The sequence below is a fragment of the Catharus ustulatus genome, chromosome Z (assembly GCF_009819885.2).
Source record: "Catharus ustulatus isolate bCatUst1 chromosome Z, bCatUst1.pri.v2, whole genome shotgun sequence".
In the NCBI taxonomy this organism is placed as follows: domain Eukaryota; kingdom Metazoa; phylum Chordata; class Aves; order Passeriformes; family Turdidae; genus Catharus; species Catharus ustulatus.
The window spans coordinates 40194914-40218024 of record NC_046262.2 but is presented as its reverse complement, the minus strand read 5'-3'; the positions used below and the strand labels follow the sequence as shown (position 1 = coordinate 40218024).

At 37.8% G+C, this 23111-nt stretch overlaps 2 protein-coding genes across 5 annotated transcripts in view; one reads left to right on the top strand and one right to left on the bottom strand.

Annotated features, from left to right (window-relative positions):
- The window catches only part of LOC117011070 (aminopeptidase O (putative)), a 386126-nt gene that overhangs the window by 83627 nt on the left and 279388 nt on the right, over window positions 1-23111 (bottom strand). Inside the window, exon 22 of one of the 3 annotated variants that reach the window (XR_004420848.2) lies at window positions 901-2732. The exons of the other annotated variants lie outside the window; for them this stretch is intronic. The gene's annotated coding sequence lies outside the window, so the exon portion shown is untranslated. Of the gene's footprint in view, window positions 1-900; window positions 2733-23111 lie in introns of those variants that run through there. 3 annotated transcript variants of the gene reach the window in all.
- Window positions 9528-23111, top strand: part of FANCC (FA complementation group C) — a 64316-nt gene continuing 50732 nt past the window's right edge. For both annotated transcript variants that reach the window (XM_033086323.1, XM_033086322.1), the window contains exons 1-3: window positions 9528-9904; window positions 11496-11583; window positions 17241-17335. In XM_033086323.1, coding sequence (XP_032942214.1) covers window positions 9707-9904; window positions 11496-11583; window positions 17241-17335 — 381 coding nt within the window. In that variant the 5' untranslated portion in view covers window positions 9528-9706. The remainder of the gene's footprint in view (window positions 9905-11495; window positions 11584-17240; window positions 17336-23111) is intronic.

The following is a 23111-nucleotide window of genomic DNA, read 5'->3' as shown; positions in this document are numbered from 1 at the left end:
GCACTCACTCTCCAGGTGCCCTCCTCAGCCAGCTCTACAGAGCAATGAGGTCACCCTTGAGCCTCCTTCTCTCCAAACCAGACAAACCCAGAGCCCTCAGCCGCTCCTCACAGGATGTGCCTTCCAGCCCTTCCACCAGCTCTGTTGTTCTCTGGACCATTCCAGGACCTTCCCACCCTTGTCAGCCTGTGGGGCCCAGCACTGCCCACAGGACTCGGGGTGAGGCTGCACCATGGCTGAATTCAGCAGGATGATCCCAGTCACAGCTGGTGATGCTGTGTCTGATGCACCCCAGCATGGGGTTTGCCCTCCTGGCTGCCCGGGCACACACTGCTGATCACCCTGAGCTGCTGCCAACCAGCTCCCCCAGAAATTTTTTTTTCTGAAGTGGTTTTTCTGAAGTGTTCTTTCAGATGTCTGAAATGACAGTATAAAAAAATCTCCAATACTGGTTTTAAGCTATGGGAGACAGTGGTAACCACATGTAAAAGTTTAACTCAAAAAGTAGAATTTATATTTGGTACAAAAATTGCTCAGTGTCTAGGTAACTGTAATTCATTCACTTTGCTTTGGCTTACATGAAGCTTTGTGAGAGCGTATTTGCTAGAATTGGGTAATGAAAACTGTATAGTCAGATAACTCTATTGTGTCAGGTAACCCACAAGATAGGGAGTGATGCATTAGCTGGCAGATTTGGTATATGTGAATGGGTACAAAGAATAGATTTAATCTAACAGGAATTTGCCATTATTGCTAAAAGCTCTAATTTTTCTAATATAGTTACTTGGTAAGCTCTTATGTGGATGAGCTTCTCACTGTCATGAAAGTTTAATGTGAAATTTAGGCTTCATTGAGACTAACAAAAATTTTGCCATTGATGCAAACAGAACCAGCATTTAATTCCTTTTCTTGTAACCTGCAAAATAAGATCTAACTTATGTAGTTTTTAGACTGCTGTTATCAGAGACCCATTGATGTGCGATGTTACTGTAACTGTTAGTGAAGTTAAAGTGGTCTTAACAATAACTGGACTTTTTGCAAAGTGCTGTAAAAATATGTTTACATTGCCAGATGCCAGGGACAGTTCTGCCTTCTGTAGTTTGAAGGCTTGATCAGACCTAATGTCTCTTTCCAGAGTTGCCTTTATTCTTTGCATAGTTGTTTTAGCTGTAGTTTTCCTTGCGTCGTCTTTTATTTCTGTTGTTGTCACAGAAGTCAGCTGGAAATGAGTTGGACTGAATGAAAAGACCCTGTCCAGTGAACGAAGTCCAAGGATATTTGAATATTAATTTTCATTAGAACTATCCCCCAAAAAACATTATTTCTCAAGCACTAGGAGAGATTGCTACGTTCTAGTGACCAGAGTGTTACCAAATAGTCTTGTAAAATTTGCTATTTAGATATACATTGAAAGATGTGCTTCACACCCTTTTTCCCCCACTACTCCGTTTCTAGAAAACAGTGAGGTTTCAAGGTACTTGTTTGTGTTTCTGTTCACCATGCCCAGGATGTAAATTTTAGCTTCTGCTGTATTTTGAGGTGTATTGTTGTTACCTCTGTCATTGATCACTGAAAGCAGTTCACATATGGAAGAGTTAAAGAGTGAGCTAGCAGAACCCCTGTTTATTTCAAGCTTTTGTTCTGGAAGGTTCTGTTGATCTGCTTAATATCAGTGTGCTTTGGTCAAATCTGGGGTTTGCCTAATTGCCTTGAAATAAATTTTAATTTTGTGCACCCATCTGATTCCGTGTCTTCTGGTGTGGACAGCTTTATGTGGGTCTTGCTGGATTTTATTCTGGCTACTGCTGACATTGAAATTCTTTTAAACCAGGACATTGTATGTTTTGTTACTTTGCCAAATTGCATAGAGTCTTCTGCCAGAGATGTAAAGGTACCTTACTTTATTGCCTGTTTTCTCTTCTTAAATTTAACTTAAGAGAAAAAGTACTAGTGGTGTTGAAGTATTAGTAACTTCTTTTTTATGTTCCTTGTAGGAGTGGCTTCCAGTGGATTGTGATCAGATTTTTTTTTAATTTCATTTGTTCCTAAAAATCCTTTATGTGGGCTGGTACTTACAGGTTTTGTGTTTGAAAGTGTAGTTGATTGCCTTCCTGCTCTGTTAAGATTTATTATGGAAAGGTAACAAATAACATATGTAAAATTCAGTGATACCACTCCTGCTTTTACTGTTCCTGTGGATAGAAGATAAGAGTTAGATGGATGTTCTGAGATATTATTTCAACTTTTCCCATTAAAGAAGGTTTTATTCTTCATTTTCAAGCCTCTTGAAATGAGGTAGGTTAGAGGGTAGATCTACTGCTACCAGATAAGCTATTGGAACCAGAAAGTTTTAAAATTAATTTCTTGGTGATGCTAATAAATAATATTTTTAGGGTCATGAAGCCTGATAAATGGAAATCATGGAATATGCTGAGTTGGAAGGGACCGACAAGGATCATTGAGTCCAACTCCTGGCCCTGCAGGGGTCACCCCATGTGCTGAGAGCATTTTCCAAATGCTCTTGAACTTGGTGAGGCTAGTGCTGTGACCACTGCCCTGGGGAGCTGTTCCAGTGCCCAAACAGCCTCTGGTAGAGGGGAAGCTTTGTCATGATCATACAGGCCTTTTGCGGGGAGAGGGAGATGTGATGTTTTCAGAGTAACTGGGAAAGGGAGATCTTGTATGGGTCGCAGCGAAGCTTGCTTCCTCAGGGCATCAAGTCTTCTCCAGACCTGCAGAGCAACAGAATGCAACTGGAAATATCATTTTGCAGTTTGCAATGCTACTCAAATGAAACCTGGGCAAGAGGTTTAATATATATGCTGTCAACAAAATTAGCCCTTTTAGGGGCTGCAGTCACTTAAACATGAGAACTGAGCTTTTTTTTCCTGTGAGACCTGATAATGTAGTTCAGAAGGCAACTCTTTCAAATTACCAATTATCAGAGTAAAGAAGAAACAAATATAGAGCAGCAAAATAGAAGAGTTCATTGTTTTCTCCAGGAGCATTTTCAGTCTAAACATTGAATTATGATGTCAGCCATCTGGTTGACAGCTACTTAGTTTGCCAGATTTCACAGGTTGCTTAGCCAATATTTTTTCCCTTTCTTTTGGCAAAATTATATCCTTTGATTTTATTTCCAGGGGAAGATACAGTAGCATGCCATTTGTTTGAATTTGTTGATAGGCAGTTTTCTATAATAGTTGTTTTTTCTTGCTGTAAAATATCCATGAATGTAGGCACAAAGAGAAATAGGCAAACTTGTTTTTATGTGAAAAGTTACTAAATAAAAAATGAACCCTGATCAACACTGCTTGTAAGCACACTTATCTAAAATGGAGATGGAAGTTATTCTGTTGATTGTTCTTGTCTACTGGACTTCCAGTGTGTGTAGATCAGACTTAATACCAACCTATAAACTAGCCTGTGAAGCTGAGTTCTCAACAAGGTATACTGGAAAATAAGATGACAGGAATAAATAATGTATGTTTTTAATTTTCACGTAGTCTTTACTACTCTTGGACCTTTCCGAAATTTCTAAAAAAATTGCTTTTTTCCTAATAAACTATTTTAAAAATTTATTTTGGGGGTTGGTAACATATTTTCTTTAAAGTAGGAAATAAATTATGTTTGCTCTTAACCTCCTATCTAAGTATGTATTAAATTTTCTTCTGTTCTTGGCAAGCAGAAAGAGACTTGTCAAAGTGAAGATGAAAAATATACTTGAGAACAAGGTAAAGGAATAGATATTTGATGTAGAGAAATAATAAATGAGAAAACAGAAAGAATGTTCAGGATAATTGCTACATTTTTTTTTTCCTCTTGGCATGACCTCAGAATATCCATTAGGTAGTAAATTTGTGACATGATTGTCATAGTCTTTGAAAAAGTTAATACTCTTTTGTTTTATTATTGTACCAACCATGCTGTATCACAATCAAGTTAAGGGTGATTGAGTCAAAATGATGATGTATTTTGATTATATAATATACTGAAGTGCTTACCTTGTATCTAGTCTCCTAATTGGTAATATTAATCTCCTAATATAATAAATACGCACAAAAGGACTGTTCTACTGATTTTGTAAGTATTAAAACTCCTTAAAAACAGTTTGGAATTCGGAATGTATATTTATGTGTTTTGTTATCTTAATGGTGACCTGTTCTGCTTAGGCCCTCGGGCCCTGATGTCATAAGAGTATTTTTAACTGTTTTCTTATTGTGTTTTTCCTCATAAGCTAAGGTTGCTGGTCGTTAGGATTTAAAAGAGAAGGAGGAAGAGGAGGAGGAGTGGAAAGTAAAATATTCATTTGGAGCATGGAGGTACTTATCATTGATTCAAGGAAAAATGAGAGCTTTATACCTTGAATGCAGGTTTTGGTCATGTTTATTTGGAATACTGTTTATTTATTTGGAATAAGGTGATATCATACCTTAACAGTATCTTATTTAAATTTAGCAGCTGAATTTACAAAGTTAGAGAGAAATAGACTCATAAGAGTTTAATTGTAATTAAACAAATTAAATAAAGCCAAATTTGGGGACTTTGCCTCAAGATCTCATAACGAAAGTTAGTGACTAAAGTGGTATGTTTCAGACACTATCCAGATAGCTCACTTGACAGAATAAAATTCTCTGTCAAAAATGCTGCTATTAATTTCTGAAAGGTATAATGAGTGCCCTCATACCAGAGTTCCCCAAGGTTCCATGTGCTTGAAAGTATGAGACCAAGAGGATTTGACTGGGAGTTCTCAAAGAAGAGGACTAAAGACTTCCCTGTTTATTCTAGAAGTAAAAGATACTGTTGGATGATTCATAATTATTCTGGCTTTTGAATTTGCCTTGTTGTGGCGAGCAGTCACAGATGAGAAGCAGTTTTTGATTTTCAGCAGCTAAAGTAAAAGGAGTCGTTAATAACTGAAAAGAATGGAAATTAACCTGAAAGAGACTTGAGGAATATACTTGTCAGTATTGTACGTGAAGCTATTAATCAAGTATTTATTATCTATGATTCCTGTAGCTCTTCTAATATGTTCTTTATAATACTGGGGTCTGAACATTTAAACTACCTTTGATTACAAACAGTTTTCTGTTTCTATGGCTAATAAACTATATCCTATATCCTGCAATGGTTTTTGAGCTTAAATCTGTGTCTCTGGTATGTTGACTTTTTAATTAGGTTATTTATACATTCAGTAACTTTACTGTGTGTTTTCCAGTTGTTGGAAACAACTCTTTTTGGAGTGAAGACAAAAGTAAACTATAATAATCAAATTGCTCTTTTCCAGACTAGCTGCTATAGTTAAAGTAAAAAATGAATAAAATAAATATTTAATTGGAAACTTCAAATGAAAACAAACAAGTACAGCTTAAAAATCATGCGCTGTTGGAAATAGTGTGGAATAAGTAGCGTTGTGATGCCTAAAATCTTAATGTGCAGTAAATTAATCACATTCTTGATCAAGGATAAATTGAAGTACATAATAAATGCTAAACAAGGGTCAGCAACCTATATGAATAGTGCAGCAATTCCTAAAAGTGCCACTTTATTGTATTCTTCTGTTGATCTCAACATAATTTTGTAAAAAATGCACATTGATGGTATTCCAAAACAGCAGCAATGCCTCTAGCATTTTTGTGATTATAATCCTTGGAAACCTACATTCAACCCTGATATGAGTTCAGTAGATTAGAGTGTGATACTAGTAATGCCCAGGTTGTGGGTCCAGTCCCAGATGGACCATTGCCTTAGAAGTTGGACTTACTGGTTCTTATGGATCCCTTCCAATTCAGAGGATTCTGTGACTGTGCAATAGTTGCTGTAAGAGCTTCTTCTGCCGTTGAATTGGCACGGGTAGTTCTTGTCCAAAGCTTTACAGAAGTGTGCAACTCTCCCTCCTCTCCCCTGCCCCCCCAAAAGTGCAAAGATCATGTCACTGTAAACGGTTTATTCCAAACATTGCATCTTCTCTTAATCGTAAAGATCATTTGTTCCTTATTGCTGATATATTAGGATTTTTAGCAGTTTCAGAAAATTAATTGCACAGAAAAACACATCTTTTTGTCCTTTAGTCCACTTTGGAAATGCATATAAAACTGACTTCTCTATTTTTTACCCATAAATATATCCATGAATTGAGCGTTTAACTGCAGCTAAATTTTCTGAACTCTGCTTTAGAAATGGAGTGGTGCTTCATTTTCATCAGAAAATTATACAAAAGGATCAAGTCCACAACTGATCCTTCTTAGAGTAGGTTCTGAACCCTAGATTGTGTAGCTGGAATTTTTTTGGTCCAGATCCTTTGCTTGTGCTTTCATGCAACAGGGTGAGGGTTTTGAACAGCAGCGAACATAGAGCTTCTTTGTCTTGTGTGTGATTATTGCAGATCTGTTTATGGGAAAATACTTTTCTAATCTACAAGATATTCAGATATTTTAAGGGAATTAGCAATCAGAATCAGTTAAAAATGCACACTTGCAGTTATCAGCATAGAGAGATAAATTTCTAAGATTTTCTTTCATTTTTGATTTGTGCTGGGTTTTGTTTATTGATTTTTTTCCTTTAATATTAGCAGTAGCAGTACTTAAAAAAAAAAAGTGCAACTCAGTCTTTCTTTATATTGCAATAACTCTGGACCAGTTAGGGAATTGACAAGGAGTCTCACTGGACCAGCAATCCAGTTTATTTAGCTGTAATAACCAGGGAGATAAAACACCTTTCTTATTGGAGAGCTGGAATCTCAGACTTCTGGGAAAAAAGAGTGATGCCATTCTGGACACTGGAGTAGTAGAAACAGGTACTCGGTATATTAGATTAGTCTGCTTGATTTGCTTTACTTGGATTCTCAATTAATACTTAGTTAACTCATGACTTGCCCCAAAATGCTGGATTTTTTGTGCTTCCTCTTTTTTTGATAGTTTTGCTTTTCCTTTTTGTCTCCTTTCCTAAAAGTTGTAGGAACCATTTTATTAGGGGATTGATTTTTCAGTTACAGTAATTTCACGAATACAAGCCGCACCAATTTGACCAAAATTTTGGTGGAAACCCGGAAGTGCGGCTAATATCCGGGGCGGCTAATACATCAACAAAATTCTAAAAGCTGCCAACACGGAAGTGAGAGCCCGCGGCAGCCCCAAGCCAAGCTGGAGCCCGGCCGGCCCCGGCAGAGGTGGGAAAGCCTGGCAGAGGCGGGGCCAGCAGTGTGGGGGGTGGGCGGGAGAGCCTGAGCCAGCAGGGGGGGGCAGGGGGGCGGCAGAGCCCGGGCCAGCAGGGCGGGGGAGCCCGGGAGAACTGGGGCTAGCAGTGCAGGGGAGCATGGCAGAAGCAGGAAGGCCGGCGGGTGGGGCTGCCTGGCAGCGGGGGAAGCCCAGCAGAATCGGGGCCAGCAGCGTGGGGGAGCCCGGCGGTGCGGGGGCCTGCAGTGCCGGCCAGGGCGAGGAAACACGGCGGCGGTGCAGACGGGAGGGGGCGGCCAGCGAGCCAGGCGGCGGCGGCGGCAGCCCGCCGGCAGGGCTAGCGAACGCGGTGCGGGGTGGCTGGCGAGCCCGGCGGCAGCGGCGGCAGCCCGCCGGCCGGGCGAGCGAACGCGGCGCGGGGCGGGCGGCGAGCCCGGCGGCGGCGGCGGCAGCCCGCCAGCCGGGCGAGCGAACGCGGTGCGGGGCGGGCAGCGAGCCCGGCGGCGGCGGCGGCAGCCCGCTGACCGGGCGAGCGAACGCGGCAGCGGGGCGGTGCTGACGGGAGAGGGGGGCCAGCGAGCCCAGCGGCGGCAGCAGCACCACCTGGCCAGCCCCGCCGAGCCGTGGCGCTGAGCTGGGCCACCCGGCCCCGTCGGCAACCATGAGCGGGCCGAGCCTGCCTGGCCCCGCCCCGAACCAGTAAAGCCCGCTATGCCGCGATCCTGTTACTAATTGGCCAATTTGTGAAAGCTGCGCACGGATTCTCGCGACGAACGAAAGTGCGGCTAATATTCGGGGTGCGGCTTATCTATTGACAAAGACAGCAACATTGTCGAGGCACCGGAAGTGCGGTTTATAATCCGTGCGGCTTGTATTCGTGAAACTACTGTATTTGGGAGGATTGATCCTGTCTGGGAATATGAAGTGGGCTCATTAATTTAATCAAATGTGTTAGTTCACTTCCTGGTTTAACTTGTTCTAAAAGTCTTTCTGTGAGGATAAAAGTGTTTGATGGCTAATTGCCACTGGGACCCGTGTTGCTTCAGCCAGCTACTGTGATGGAGTGTCTCATAGCATGTTTTGATACTCAGAGAAGATCAGTAAGATCTTGGCACTGCACAGATCCCTTAAGAGCTCTGCTGACAGCTACAGTTGCAGATAGAAATGGAAGTGTATTGAAAAACACAATAGCAGTGTCTTTGCTTACTTGTCTTTGAACCAGTTTGGGGCAAGTACACATTGTACGCTAGCAATCCAATCCAACAGTTTAACCCCAATTTTTATTCTCCTCCCCGCCCCTTTCTTTTTCTGGTCAAGATGTGAACTGAAATGATAGTTAGGATTCACTAGGGGTTATTTGTTTAATTATTTATTTATTTGTTTATTCTCATAGCAATTAAACAAGTTTATTAATTCTCTTCAAATTTTTATCTGGCTCAGATTAGCATGCTGTACAAATTCTGTGTTCGTAAGGGTTAGCTGTATAAAGCAAGCTTAGTTTGGAGGGCTGCTCTGGAGGTTTATGTTTTTTGTTTATAGCTTGCAAAGGTACATATTTGTTTCTGTGGCGTCTCTGGGTGTCTGAATTTGTCTTCAAGTGGGCAACAATTCATTTCTGAAAATTGCCACCACATTCTGTTAATTGACAGTTGTCTTTACAGTTTTGACAGGAAGAACAGTGATTGAAAGGCTGCAAGAGCTCATTTGGTCTTTCAGCCTAAGAGGTATTTCTTTCAGAGAGATTTAAAGGTTGTTGTACTGCCTGCTGTGCTTTTATCTGTCCTTCTGTCAAAGAAAAATATATCAGTAAAGCAGAAGAAAGTGTGTGCTGTTTTTTGGTACCTTTTACTGGGACAGTAGATAGTGCTTATCTCTTAAAGATCAGTTTTTTAGAGTGAAGTGTGCCATAGGATGTTGATCATTTACGGTACAGCTTTCATTCAGAACCGAGTTATATGTGAAGCTGCATATGGTTATATTTTTTCCCTCTTATTTGTATGGTATACAAGGAGAAACGGAACTGAAATATTAAATTTAATAGTTTCTATTAAGGAAAATGCTTTTTTCACACAGAACTAATGATCAATTACAAATATAAAAATTACAGTGAGCAAAGTCCTCCTCCTAGTGCCTTTTGTTTTGATTGAGCCTTATTTTAATAATTCAATTTATCTTGGAACAAACGTTTTAGTTTTTCATCATGCATGGCATTTGAAACAAATGCACGCTCAAATTATTGTAAAATTCTAAGGAAAATACTGATGCTGATAAATTTAGATAAGAAAAGCCTGAAACGCATCTGGGTGTTACGTTTATTCTAAGATAATTTACTGATTACTGTAATTTGCTCTTTTGTCATGATGAGGTTATTAGTTTAACTTCTTGCTATTGCAAATAAAATTGCCAGCCTTATGAGATGTAAACACAGGCACTCCCTACACTCTGTTTTCATGTGCACATAAAAAAAGTAGTAGAAATCCCTCTTTGTATAATCATTCTTGGTTTGAAGCCAGTGTTCAGTGCTGCCTGATATGGAGTTAAAATCTTTTTTTCAGGATTGTGGAATGGCTCAGGACACTGCAGTGCCCAAACTGAACTTTGAATATTGGTTGGATAAAGCTACTGAATGGGGTCAAGCCACTACTTTGGAATCCCAGAAAGATGTGTGCCTTCACTTGCCCCAGCTCCAGGAATTTCTACGTCAGCTTTATGAAACAATAAAACATTTGGTAAGTGACTTTAGAAGGAAGAGTGACCTGTTTGAAAGAGGTCCTCTCAAACAATTTGCATCATGTTTTGACAAAACCAGAAGCTAACAGTACCAAAAAGGTTTGTCTTGTTGACCTCAGGTACTGCTGGATCAGAGAAGCGAACTGGGGAAACAGTCACAGGTAATACAAACAGGAGGGTACTTCCCGTTTCCCTGATTTATTGTGAAAGGAGCTTTTTCTTCTTGATTGGTTGATGTCATGTGAAGTTTCCCAGCCAATGCTCTGGCTTCGTAACAAAACTCTTTAAATAAACAAGAATTTGATTGTGATTGTCAGGTCATAAATTAGATATTTAAAGGCCTTAACATGCAAAACTGTAACTGATCCTTTAAATCTTAGAGGGTCTGCTGACATGTTAACCCCAGTATTATGGCACTCATAGTGAATTCTAGCAGCAGTGGTACGACCATGCTAGCATGACATAAACTACTGCCTGTTCTATTTATTTATTTAGTTATTGTTAAATTGTTGTCTGCATTCACTTGAGTAAAAGTAGCTGTTCATGTTTAGTTGCTAATGTGTTTTTCTGAGCATCACCTTTTCAATGTATATATTCAGTATAATTAGCTTTAAAATTAATGCCATATTGGCATTAATGGCGTAAGGTTTGTATCTTAAGCAAGTTATTTTTTAAATATTCTTATCTGTAGACTGCTGCAGAGTGAGGTTTGTTTCTGAACTGACTTCTAATGTTAAATTTTAAGTAAAAAATTTACTTTGGGGGAGTGGAGTTTCTTCCATATTTGTATTTCTTTTTCCTTAAAGGGGAGAAAAATGTTGCTGTTTCATGTAATCTGAGGCATGGCCTGAAATGGACCTTGTGAATGTGGCTCCAGAAAGTCTTGGTCTAGCCCAAAACATGAGACAATGCAAGGAATTTATTGTAGTAGCAGGAGATGGTTATCATTCCTGCTATTTGCATGTTATCTCAGCAAAGCACTTTGTTATTTTTCAATATATTTCATTTATTATATAGTAAAGTTACAAAAATGGAAAAATAAGACTGCTTTTACAGGATTGTATATAAACCATGTTGTCTATTAATTTTGTAGTGAAACTGCTTTCTCTTTGCATAGAAGTAAAATGTCAGTTTGGTACTTGGTAGTAATAAGTAAGTTAATTTAAAGAAAGCAAACAAAAGTAACAAAGGTAATTTTATGGCATAGTAAGTGTTAATTTCTTCAGAAACTATGAGACAGTGTATTATAACAATGATAATCATAAAAAATATGTGTTAATTAGGCTTTTAATGCAATGAAATCTTATACTTGCTAGTTACTTACACTGATCTGCTTGCTGGGTGTGAGGCAAATGAACAAATTTTCTAACATAGCTGAGTATTAGGTAAGGAAATTATGTAAGTTTTGACTTAATTGAATGATGACATTATAGGAAATTTCCATACCTACAGGTGTTTTGCTTTCAGAGCATTTCAGAGTAAAATCATTGGGATTGCAATTTACAGCAATGTGTATCATTAATGGTTCTCTTAACCTACTTTTGATGTGCTGTATACTTACTACTTTTTTTGTTTGTTTTTATGTTTTAGCCGGGTTCCACTGTAGCAATCCAGCAGTTCCCTTTAATTGGACAGCTTCTAGGAAGGCTCTGTTGGAATCCTTTTGTTATAGGATATGGTAAGAATGTGTAAAGATATTTCTGCAGCAGTTCCATAAAATTTATTCTATAGAAATTAGGAAAATATGAGTTGTTATATACTATGATTTTTTCCATAAAAACACAGCATTCTTTTTTAGTGGAGCAGAATTTTGAGATTAAAAGGCTATCCATGTTATTTAAAATATGTAGCCTTCAGAAATGTTAAATTCACTTTTGGATCTAATTAATTTCATGGTTTAGTTACAGAATCTTGCCTTGGGACCAGTAGATTTTAAACCCAGTGAGTGTTTATATGCATCATGATTTCCATTCTCTGTTGTATTGATTGCATTTTGCTAGAGTTTCAAAACGTACATGATCTAGTGCTTCAAATTACTTTCAACAGAAGTTTCTTTCCGTATGTATCAGAATATTCTCTTATATATGGTAAGATAAAATATGCTGTTATGTGTGTTTTGTAATTAGTCTATATTATGATTGTGTTTGATTTTATTGAATCCTTGATGAATTTTCCCAATCTCTCCATGCTTAACTAGTGAAAATGCACATAGCATCTAAATTAAAACAGTAAAGTAGTAACATAGGAAAAAGGCATGTGAAAAAATTAAATGCTCTTACTGATGGTGAATATATTCGTGGGTGAAAATATAGAAGAGAAAATAAATTTGCCACAACAAACTTTTGGGAGGGAGGAGACACTCCTTGTGCTATGTCATCAACAGTTCTGATACATTTTTCAGGAACTGAGACATTAAAATTTTGATAAATTACTTTGGATCTCATTTAGGCAGAAAACTGATTCTAAGCTTCTCTGTGAGCCCTTTAAAATAACTTTTTATCAGTCTTTTGCTCTTATTGCGACTACAAATAAAAAAAGGAAAAAAAACCCCATTTTGTCTCTTCTGCTTTATGCTTCCTTTTGGGGAGTATAGAAGAGAGCAATTGTTTTTTTTTCAACCAGAAAGGCTTACTAAATCAAGCACAACATACATCTTCTGTTTTGACTTTGTCTTTTAGACAGCTCCAAGCACAGGCAAAATGAACTTGTCTGTAAAACACATAGTAGATGTGTATAATGTCAGCACTTCACCTCTGAAAGGAAAATTTGAGAAGGAACTGTAGGTTTAAAGGTTGACCACTTTTGCAGAGCAACAAATGTGTGCTTTTTGAAATGCCTTTTCATACTTTACAGATGTATTTTTACAATGGAGAAGTTTCCCTTCTAGTTGTAGTTTTTGACTATGTTGGTAACCATTGATGTTTACAGTTAAACACATGCTTTGCTCTAAATTTTTGTTTGGAATATGCAAGTCTTCAGATGATCAGTTTTTCTGAGCTGACAGTACATTGTGTTATACAAAATATCTTCACCTATATTTCTCATCAGAGTTGAAAGCCATCTGTGTCTGCTTTTGGCTCTTTTTCACAAAAATCCCAGCAATACATTCTTGGTTTCCTCTACTTCTTTCCTCTTTTTTTGTGTTCCTTCAGCATTTTCTGAAGCTGCAAAAACACTTTTTCTGCAAGTAGGTTGTAACCTCTGAAGTTTGCTTGTCAATGAAGTCTTACTACAAGTTTGGGGTTTTTTTTGTCTCCAAGTGGCAAGCAGCCAATTCAGAGAACTTTACTTGCTCAGAATGGAATCCTTCACTTTAAAGCTTGAAGATTTTCTGACATCAGTAGACCTGAAGATGTCTGCTTATACATTCCCACCACTTCCTCTTCTTAGAGCCACCTGAGCACTCTTTGGACTGGTGGCATTTTAGATTCAGCAGTTTTTCATTTTGTTTGGCACTGGTTCTGAAGATACTCTATAAGATGGTTGCTGACTCTCAAGTGGGTTCATATAATTTCTCATGTGGATAAATAGCTCATTCAAGCATGTGTCTGAGATCAGACCACCCTCACAGAAGAAGGAACTAATTTTGTTCAATTCAGTCTTTCATACTAATAAATGGAGAAGGAAAAAACATTATACTTTTGCATAATGTCCAAACCACAATACCTATCACCTTAGATGAATGTCTGTTAGTGCTGGAAGCTGACATGGCTGACCACTCAGTGCAGGAAGCATAGTCTCTGAGGGAAAATAATCTCCTTATAAACACTCCTGAGGAGGGGGTGACCAAGTTGGCCTTATTTAGAATGCTAATGTGAGGGAGGCACGACTGAAGAAAATCTCACAGCTGTACTTGTGGTCCTGAACCACAAGGGATACATCAGGAATTTGGTCTTGGTTAGGAATTCCAGTGGTGGTGGTGGTTTTTTTGTTCTGTTGTTGGGGGTGTTTGGGGGACTTTTTAAATGTATTTTTTGTTTGTTTATGTTTTGAGAGTGTTTTTGCAAGGGGGGTGGGGGTTGTTTTTTTGGGTTTTTTTTTGCTGGGCTGTGTGATTATCTTCTCAGTAGAACCCTTCCGGTTTGAGTTTTGAGACCAAATGTCTCGAATCCCAAACTAATTCTATGAAAGGGAGATTTCTTGGTGGCTCTTTGTAAGTATATGTGTGTGAGTATGCAGGCTTGGGAATGGAATAATTTTCACAGAAAGTTCAGTTTTAGGTAATCCACATTTTCTGATGTGTTTCAATAAAATTATACAACAAGCTCTGAAAATAGTATTTCTGTCTGTAAGATTAGGGGTTTTTTTCTTATATCTGACCACAGGGTATTTATAAACTGAATGGGCTTAGGATGATTGAAACTACATATAAGAAAACCATACCTTTTTGTTCTTTTTTTCTGTTTTTTTATAATTTTTTTGTTGTGAGATTTGCAGGAAAGAAGTACAATATGATCATGAAGGTTAGGACTTTTGACTGGTTGGTTGATTTGAGGTCTTTCGCTCTTTTATATGTTTGTTTGTTTCTTTCTTTGGTGTTCTTTTCCCTTTTTTTGGTTGGTGGTTTGTTTTTCTTCTTTCCTTTGTTTTTTTTCCAAAGAAGCTTCCAAGCTGTCTAAAATTTCCTACAGAAATTTTTTATTCTCTTTGTTGGAATACAACATTAACCTCCCTAAAGATGTCTTGTATATAGGTGGTAACCTTTTTTTTAGCTTTAATTTCCACCTTAGAGGTTTTCAGTTTTATTTCTGTGGGTGTATTAATTAGTTATTTGTTACTTTTATGGCATAGTAAGATGAAATTTGTATTTGTTTGTTTGTCTGTATCCTGGTAATGCTTTTCAGTGTGCATCATGATGATAGGTTTTCCATGGAGATCACAGTTGCTAGAAAACTGGGAGGAAAAAATCCACCAGTAGGTTCTCTATGGCTCTGTGTTTAGTCTTTTGATATAATTATCTTCTGCAGCTGCTGTAATTATTTTAAGATCTGTCTTAATCTTCCCATCTTTCATCCCCTGTTCCAGGGCAGCTGTGAAAACAGTGAATCAAGAGTTTCCCTCAGAGTGTGTCGTGGGATATATCAGCAAGAGGATTGCATGGTCCCTTTTCCTGTTTTTCACAGATCTATGGGAGGCTACCTCAGTGTTGGTCAAAAAAGTAATTTTTTGAACTAGGAAAATCTGAAGTTGTACCAGTTCCTTGTTTTTTTGGAAACTTTTGGCTTATCTAGGAGTATAGGTTGGCTCCACTGGGGGTGAAATTTGAATCTATCTATGTTAATCTGTGTAAGCACATTATGCTGGCGAAGTGTGCCAACTCAGTTTATCTAGGCTTTGTTTTCATCATTTTAGTTTTCATCATACTTATCTGCATTCCTGACAGGCAACAATACATCCAAAGTATTTTATAGTATGCAGCAAGTCATCACGTGTAACAAAAAAATCTCATCCAGAAATCTATTCAAGCAGTTATGTGTATTTTCTTCACCTCTTTTCTTAATTTTTTTCAAAAGAAAACCAGAATTTGAATAAAATGACTTAGTGATGTATTGTAGACATACAGTATAAACTGTGAGTCAAAAGAAGAAATGCTTGATCTATGTATATGTTGTTTGAGATAAGAGGTTTGGACTTGATGTCTTCTTCCCTGTCTTTTTCCATGTAATTTATATAATTGAAAGATATGCCAAAAGCCAGACTTCATAATCAGGCAATATTTTAGTATTAGTAAATAATAATGTTTAAAATCTTTGTTTTCCAAGAAGGAATTGGCTATGATTTAGCAATTTAAACACTCTGTTTATCTTTTTCCTCCCAGATAATGTCATAGCAGTTTAGATGGAAGGTGTTTTTGAAGGAGATGGTTGTCTATTAGTGCTGATGTCTGAATGCCAGTTGGATGTTATCAGAGTTTAAGAACTGCTGAGCAGTATGCAAGATGTGTCCTTTAATGTCAGAATTACAAAATCTAGAAAATTCTTAGCCTTGTAAAAATCCATATTAAAACAAGTCCCCAAACACACAATGGCAGAATACCCCAAACTGTGGTGCGTTAAAAGCTTTTGCTTGGGAGACCATTTCTGTGGCAGAGATGTTAGTCAGTGGGAGGTCAGTAATGCCCTCCAGGCTTGTTGGACATTTATTGAGGAATACTGGTTTAAATCACTGTAAACATCTCTGGTCTCCTGGTGAAAATACAGGCATTACTTAATGGACCTTTTGTTTTTTCCTCAGGCTTTCCCAACAAAGCACTTCCAAATAATACTGTTCATTACATCCTGGATAGCAAATACATAGAAAACAAAAGAAATTACTCATTTAACTTGATAAACAAATTGTCTCATAATATAATTTCTAAAACTGGTAGTAACACTTATTTTTATTATATTTAACGGGAAGCTTATTGCTTACTAAGTGAATATTATACCCAAACTACATTGGGTTTTCAGAATTTTCATTTTAATCACACAGTTTTGTTCTGGCATTAAATTCACTGTAGAACATCTTGGTATGTGCCAAAGAACATTAGGGAAAAAACCACCAAAACTTATTAAAAACAAAGTTGGGAGAAATAATTATGAGTTAAATGGCTCTTCAGCTGCTTAATTCAGATAATCAGCTTCTCTATGATAATATCTGTGCATCTGAGAAGTGAGAGTTATGCTAATTTTATAGTAGATTCTTAAAGAAGATAACTTATTTGAAACAGTGGACTAGAATTGAGTAAAACCCAATCTTGATCCTGAATAGAAAATCAAAATAGGATTTTTTTGCATCATCATTTAGGTATTCTGCTGACTACAGAAATGTCATTTTTGTGAGGCATGGAGACTCTTCCTGTATTTTTACAGAGAACTTGGTATTTTACATTCTAGTTATGAATGATTTCATACTTCACAAACTTTAGTTTTTAATGAGTGAGCATATTTTAGTTGTGCTGGCTTTAGACACAATGTAATAAACTATTTTACTGCTGTTGACTATTGTCTGTTGTTCATGATATTATTTAGATACTGTGTTGAAAATTCCTCGATGGTAGCTTCAGGTATTATTTATGTGAATGAATTACTAGGTCCTGCAAGTTTCTTAAAATCATCTATTGTATAGATTCATAACGCTTTGGTACCTTTTAAACTGCTGTTGAAGGAAATGATTACACAAGATGTATATAGTAGTTAATGTTAATTGTGTGGTATGAATCTGGTGAGTTGAGGCTGATATATAGGGCCTTGATTTTGTGGATGAGCAGGGGTTTTTGTGTGTAATTCTGTCTGTGTTTTGCTTGTGTTTTTCTGTTCTGTCTAAGTGTATCTTTATTTGCTTTTTTCCCTACAGATGAAAGCCAGAGGACTCTGATGTGGTGCTTGTGTTGCCTGTACAGCAGTGAACCACAGAACGCTGTGGAACTGAAGGCCAACAGCTGGATACGGGTAAGTGAATGAATCCTTCCCAGGACTGCTTTGAATTAGATTGATGATTTAAAGGTGCTACATCTATAGCATAGAAACACTGTCATTCTGTCATTTAAGAAACTGCTCCAAACACAACTTGCATACATATTGTGTTGAAATGTATATGATTCTAATTATAACACAGTGTTAGTCTCGTTTTAAATCATAGAAGGATGAGGCATTTTACATTTGATAGTTTTGATGCTCTTAACCTCCTTGATTCATCAGGTCTAGTATCCTTGAGTAATGGGCAGCAACCTCAAATCAGAAGGGAAGCAAGTGTTGCTGTTAAAAATTAAGAAACTTTCAATTAGGATAAAATAAATAACCTGGAAAAATACCATGGTTTGTTTTGAAAGCAACTTACATTTGTTCTGTAATTCCACTCTTTTTTAAAATTTTGTTTAATCTCCTGCTTATGAAGAATTTAATTTTATCCAAACATTCTTCAAAAACAGTCGGAGAGGGAAAGAGCAGTGCTTGTGTGTGGATTTATATTTAGTGACTTAAAGAATAATGAATCTCTAACTTTAATCCCAAAATTAGGGTTTTGCATGGCACATCCATTCATATTTTACATATTTCCACACTGAACTAACAAAACTCATCTGCATGTAAATAGCTTGCAGCACATCAGTGCTTAATATTTTACTTTGCTTACTAACAATTTGAGGGTGCTGTTCTGTTGTGCCCTTCATTTTTCCATGGATCCATATAAAAATATGGTAAAAAATATAAATTAAATTATTAATATATATTTTTTAATATTTTAGTCCTCACAACTTGTGAGAATGTAACAGCCTTGTCATTTTTTATGTACTGTTCTTTTAAAGATTAAGGCATTTCTAGATTTCTCTAAGTAGATAATTTCAAATTTACTAGTTTATTTTGCATGCAGATTATCTAGGTATGCATGTAATACTAGGATGTACAAATTACTATAAAATAATTGATGATGATGACTATGCACATTTTTATGTTAGTTAGCAACTATTGTTGATTTAAAAGCTGTAGTCTTAGAAATAAGTTCTTACAATCTTTTTTAGATGGCCTTGGGTGCCTGTATATACCTGTTTATTGGGCTGTACCACCTATCATGAAAATTTGAGTAATTTAATACTAAGTAAAATCACCCTTATTTTTCCCTGTCTTTAATGTTTTTCAGGAGGCTTTTACTGAGGTTAGTATACTTTTAATTGAAGTGTGGCAATGCTTGAATGCCAAAGTAAAATGACACAAAAAAAACCCCTCCGCCTTTTCTAATGTTGTCTTGCTGATTCCTTGTATTCTTTATCATGAAATAGGAGAGGCACAGTAGTATGTAATTAGTTATCAAACAGAGTAAAATGTGTCCATTTTGCATTTTAATAGGATAACATACATGCATACATTAATGATGCATGTTAATAACATATGCATCAATGATGTTAAGTGGTGAGAGATGTACCCAGGCAGTCTACTACAGACAGTAAAAAATACCAGTTATCTTAATCTACAACATTTCACTCATCATATTCATGTAACTGAATTGATCGTGTTGCTGATACAAGGAAAAGTATTAGGTCAGCAGGAACAAACAGTTGGAGATGGGTGGACGGGGGACCGCTGCTTTTGTCTTATATTGAAACCAGCATGTCAAACTGCCCTGTAATCTGCAGAAATTTTTCCACCTACTCTGTGTTTCACCTGTAATAGCCACTGTGACTTGATGGGTCAGGAGTTAATCTAAATGTTAGGAAAGGGGACACAGAGGAATTCAAAACACAAACATATCTTACTAGCTATTTTTATCATTCAACACTTACCTGGCTGCCTAAAGTGGATGTAACACGACATGAGAATACATTAGCTGGGATTAAAAGAAAGTGTGTCATTAAATTGCTTTCTGTACTTAGTAGAATTTCTTCTCAGTGAAGAGAATGACTGCCCAGTGGGCATCATCACAAAACTTCTTCAAAGAAAGTGTTTTTATTTCCCTTTCCTGGTCATCACTGTAATTCTAGTCACTAGCAGTTGTGACACAATAAGGACTATCATGCTTTGTTTTACGGAAGAACCTAAACTAAATGTTTTGCTGCTTTTGAGGGTTTTCTTTTGCCATCTGTGATAATGACACATATTTATATTTATTTATAATAAATTTTAATTTTATATTTAATGAAAGAAAATGCAAAGTTGTATTTGATTTAAAAATTATATTATTTGGTCATGTTATTGTTGAATCTCTTTTCCCCTTTGCTTTTATAGCTACATACATTGACTATGAAGTTATACCTTGCTTTTTTTGTTGTGACAAGTGTGAGTTCCTGAGGAGTACCAGGGCCTTTCAGTGCGTCTTTGGCTAAGCTCATTGGTAGGAAGGCTGATCTCAAGTCTTTTGTTTTTAGCTACTAAATTGCATTTTCAAAGTTGCAGAAAATGTATTTAATGTTTAATGTATTTAATACTAGCTTACTTTTTAATTTTCCTGCCATTGTTGTAGAAAAGCTGTGTTGTTTTTAATGCCAGAAAAGGAAACTACTTGAAATGCATTATCTCTGAAACTAAAATGGTGCAGGTCTGTAAGTCCTTTGAAAGAATAAAGTGTGTAAAGAAATTTATTGACATTTAATTAAAGTGTGTAGTGTAGACTGCAGTGTTTTTAGGATGGGATACTACTTAATATGGTAGATATTTTTGGTTTTGTTTATGATTCTGAGCATTAGTATTGAAATCTGGGTTGTCTAGGTGTTTTATAAAGCCAAGCACAGCACAGGAACCCAAGATACATGCTGCCACAGATTTCACACTAGTAAAAATAATCATGACCTGGTGGAACTAGTCTCAAGAAAGTTATTTAGTTTCTCTAGATGGCCTTCTCTGAGCAGAGATTTTTGCAGCTGTGAAGTATGTATGTTTTGAAGATAGACTTTTCTGTGATGTGGCTAGAACAGCTTCCTTTCACTGCACATTACTCTTGCAATGACATTGCTGCAAATGAGAGCTTTTCTGAAACAGGTTTCCTTTTTATTAACTTGACCACACATTCTTCTCTGCTCTCAGTTTATAAGCTGTGTTTATGAATTGTTTATGTCTCTGGAATTTATTTCCAATACTACTTTTATTGTATTTTGTTGGAAGGCCATTCATACTTACTGGAGTGTTACAGGCCATCTCTTTTCACACTGGGTAAAACGGAAAGTTAATATTATTTTTAAATTTTTTGCCTTCTTTTTTTTTCTTTTCTTTTTTTCCCCCCCAGATTTATTTTTTCAACACTTGACTATCCCTTAAACAAATACAAAGGAACAAGACAGTGTATACATAATAACATAAACACAGGAGTGGAAGACCTCTAAGGTTTTCCCTAAGATTTTAGAGGTGGTTTTTTTGGCTTGGCCAGGTTTTCTTTTCTGAAAATGTGTAGTTCTTTTACAAATGTGTATCCTGTGCATGGCCGTATCTGTCCCCATCTTTTTTATAAGCCCCCTTTAAATACTCGTAGGCTGCAGTAAGGTCTTAAGACCTTAAAATAAGGCAATTGTATCATTTTCTCTGTCTGTTTCATGGGTAGAAGCTGATGTTGTAGGATATATGGCTTATATGTATTTGCTAAAATATAGTATGCTGAATATGTGAGGCAAATTTCGAAACTGGACACTGTTGTTTGTAGAACATTGTAATGTTATTATGTTGAACATAATAAAAACATTGTTGCTTATAACGGTAGTTATTTACTAACTTAGAAACTGTGTATATTTTTATACACCAGTAGATGGCATTCTTCATATTACATACTGGTACACATATCTTCATTTTATGTTCATATGTACACAGTTTTCTGTTTCACGGCATTCTAGTAAATATGCTTCCAAGGAAAGCTTACTTTTTTTAATAGTAGTCTCAAGTTTAGAAACCAACTTCCATGCTGCCCTTATTGTGTGGCATTGTCTTCACTCTTAGTTTCTAGTATTGGTTGCACTAGTGAGAATTCTGTGTTAAGATTCCTGACATTTTTGGCAACAGAGCAAGATCCTCACTGATAAGAAAATTACTTTAATTACGTTCTTTGCTGTATTCACAGCGCATTCTGTTGAACTGAGTTTTTTAATTTTTCTGCCCATAATTTTTCCACAGATATAGAAGAATTCTATGCATGCTTTCACTTATTTTGATAGTGACTGATTCTTGATATTTATGGGGGCTTTTAGTGCTTAGAGCTTTCTCTCCAAGGATCTGTTATATTAAAGAGTCTGTGTGTGAACACTTCAAACCTTGGCTCTGAAGTACTTAAAATGAAAAACTCACCATGCAAATAGCTTGAGTAAAAAGAAGTATAAAGAAACAGCTATTCCTTTTCTCTCAATTCGTCTTTCTCTCACTGTTATAAAATTACAAGTAGTATTCTGAATGGCATGGGATTTTTTGTATTTCCCCTTCTTTGTTTTCTTTATTACACGGTTTCCTAGTAACTCATTTATCTATGGTCATGCTTTGTATTTTTTAAGGACAAACGAATCTATTTATTCTGAACGTTCCTAATATGTCTCTCATCATGTTACTTGCTTTGCTGCTCGTATTTATTAATTTATTCTGTTACTTTTTTTTTTTTAAACTGCTACTGCTTTCACGTGTTTATTTTCTGTTGGCACGGGACTTTCCCCAGGATGTCGGGTACAACAAATCAGGCATCTTTTTGTGTGTGGTCTCCGGTTAGGAGCCAGCCAGCCTTCCTCAGTGCATTAGCCCAGGCACAGGAACCGGCACCGCTCAGAGCCAGGAGATGGCGATCTGTGCCCTGAGTGCTCTCTGGGGTGTCCCAAAGGCATCCCTGCCTGCAGAGGGATGGAACTCAGATGTTGTCAGGGGTTAAACTAATGGTAATGTTGTTGTGGCCCTTCCCAGCCGTTCCCTGCATGTGTTTTGATAAAAAGGCGGTATTATATGGTGGATTACCGATAATTTGTTATACTTGCCATAGAATTGCCTGGGTTTGAAAGGTCCCACTAGACCAGGTTGCTCAAAGCTCTATTCAGCTTGAAAACTTCCAGGGTTGGCACATCCTCAGCTTTCTTTTAAACCTCTGACAGTGCTTTACTACCCTAACAGTAAAGAACTTCTTCTTAATATCAAATCTAAGCCTTCTCTGTTTTACTTCAAATCCATTTCCCCTTGTCCTGTCACCACATACTCTCATAAGAAGTCTCTCCATCTTTGTTGTAGGTTCCCTTCAGGTACTGGAAGGCTAATTACAGTAAATTCATGAATACAAGCCGCACTGAGTATAAGCCGCATCTCTGGGTGTTGGCAAATATTTCGTTTTTTGTCCATAAATAAGCTGCACCTGAATATAAGCTGCTCTGTCGTTGGCAGCGAGGACCCGCGTGCAACAAAGTTGCCAAATAGTAACAGAACGGCGGCAGGGCGGGGTCTACTGGCTGAGCTAAGGCTGTGCAGGCTCGGCCCGCTAGGGGCTGCTGACGGAGCCAGGTAGCCCAGCCCAGCGCTGCCACTCAGTGGGACCACTGGGGGCCAGCCGCTGCTGCCACTGGGCTCGGTCACCACGGCCCGGCACTGCCCTGTGGTGGCAGGCAGGGACGGAGCCCCCGCCGCTCCCGCGGCGGCGGTGGCGGGTGGGGACGGAGCGCCCCGCCACCTCCCCGAGCCGCGGCAGTGGCGGCCCGGGTCCCCCCTCTCCTCCCAGAGCCGCGGCAGGGGCGGCCCGGGTCCCCCCCCTCCTCCCCGGGCCACGGCAATGGTGGCGCGGGGCTCCCTG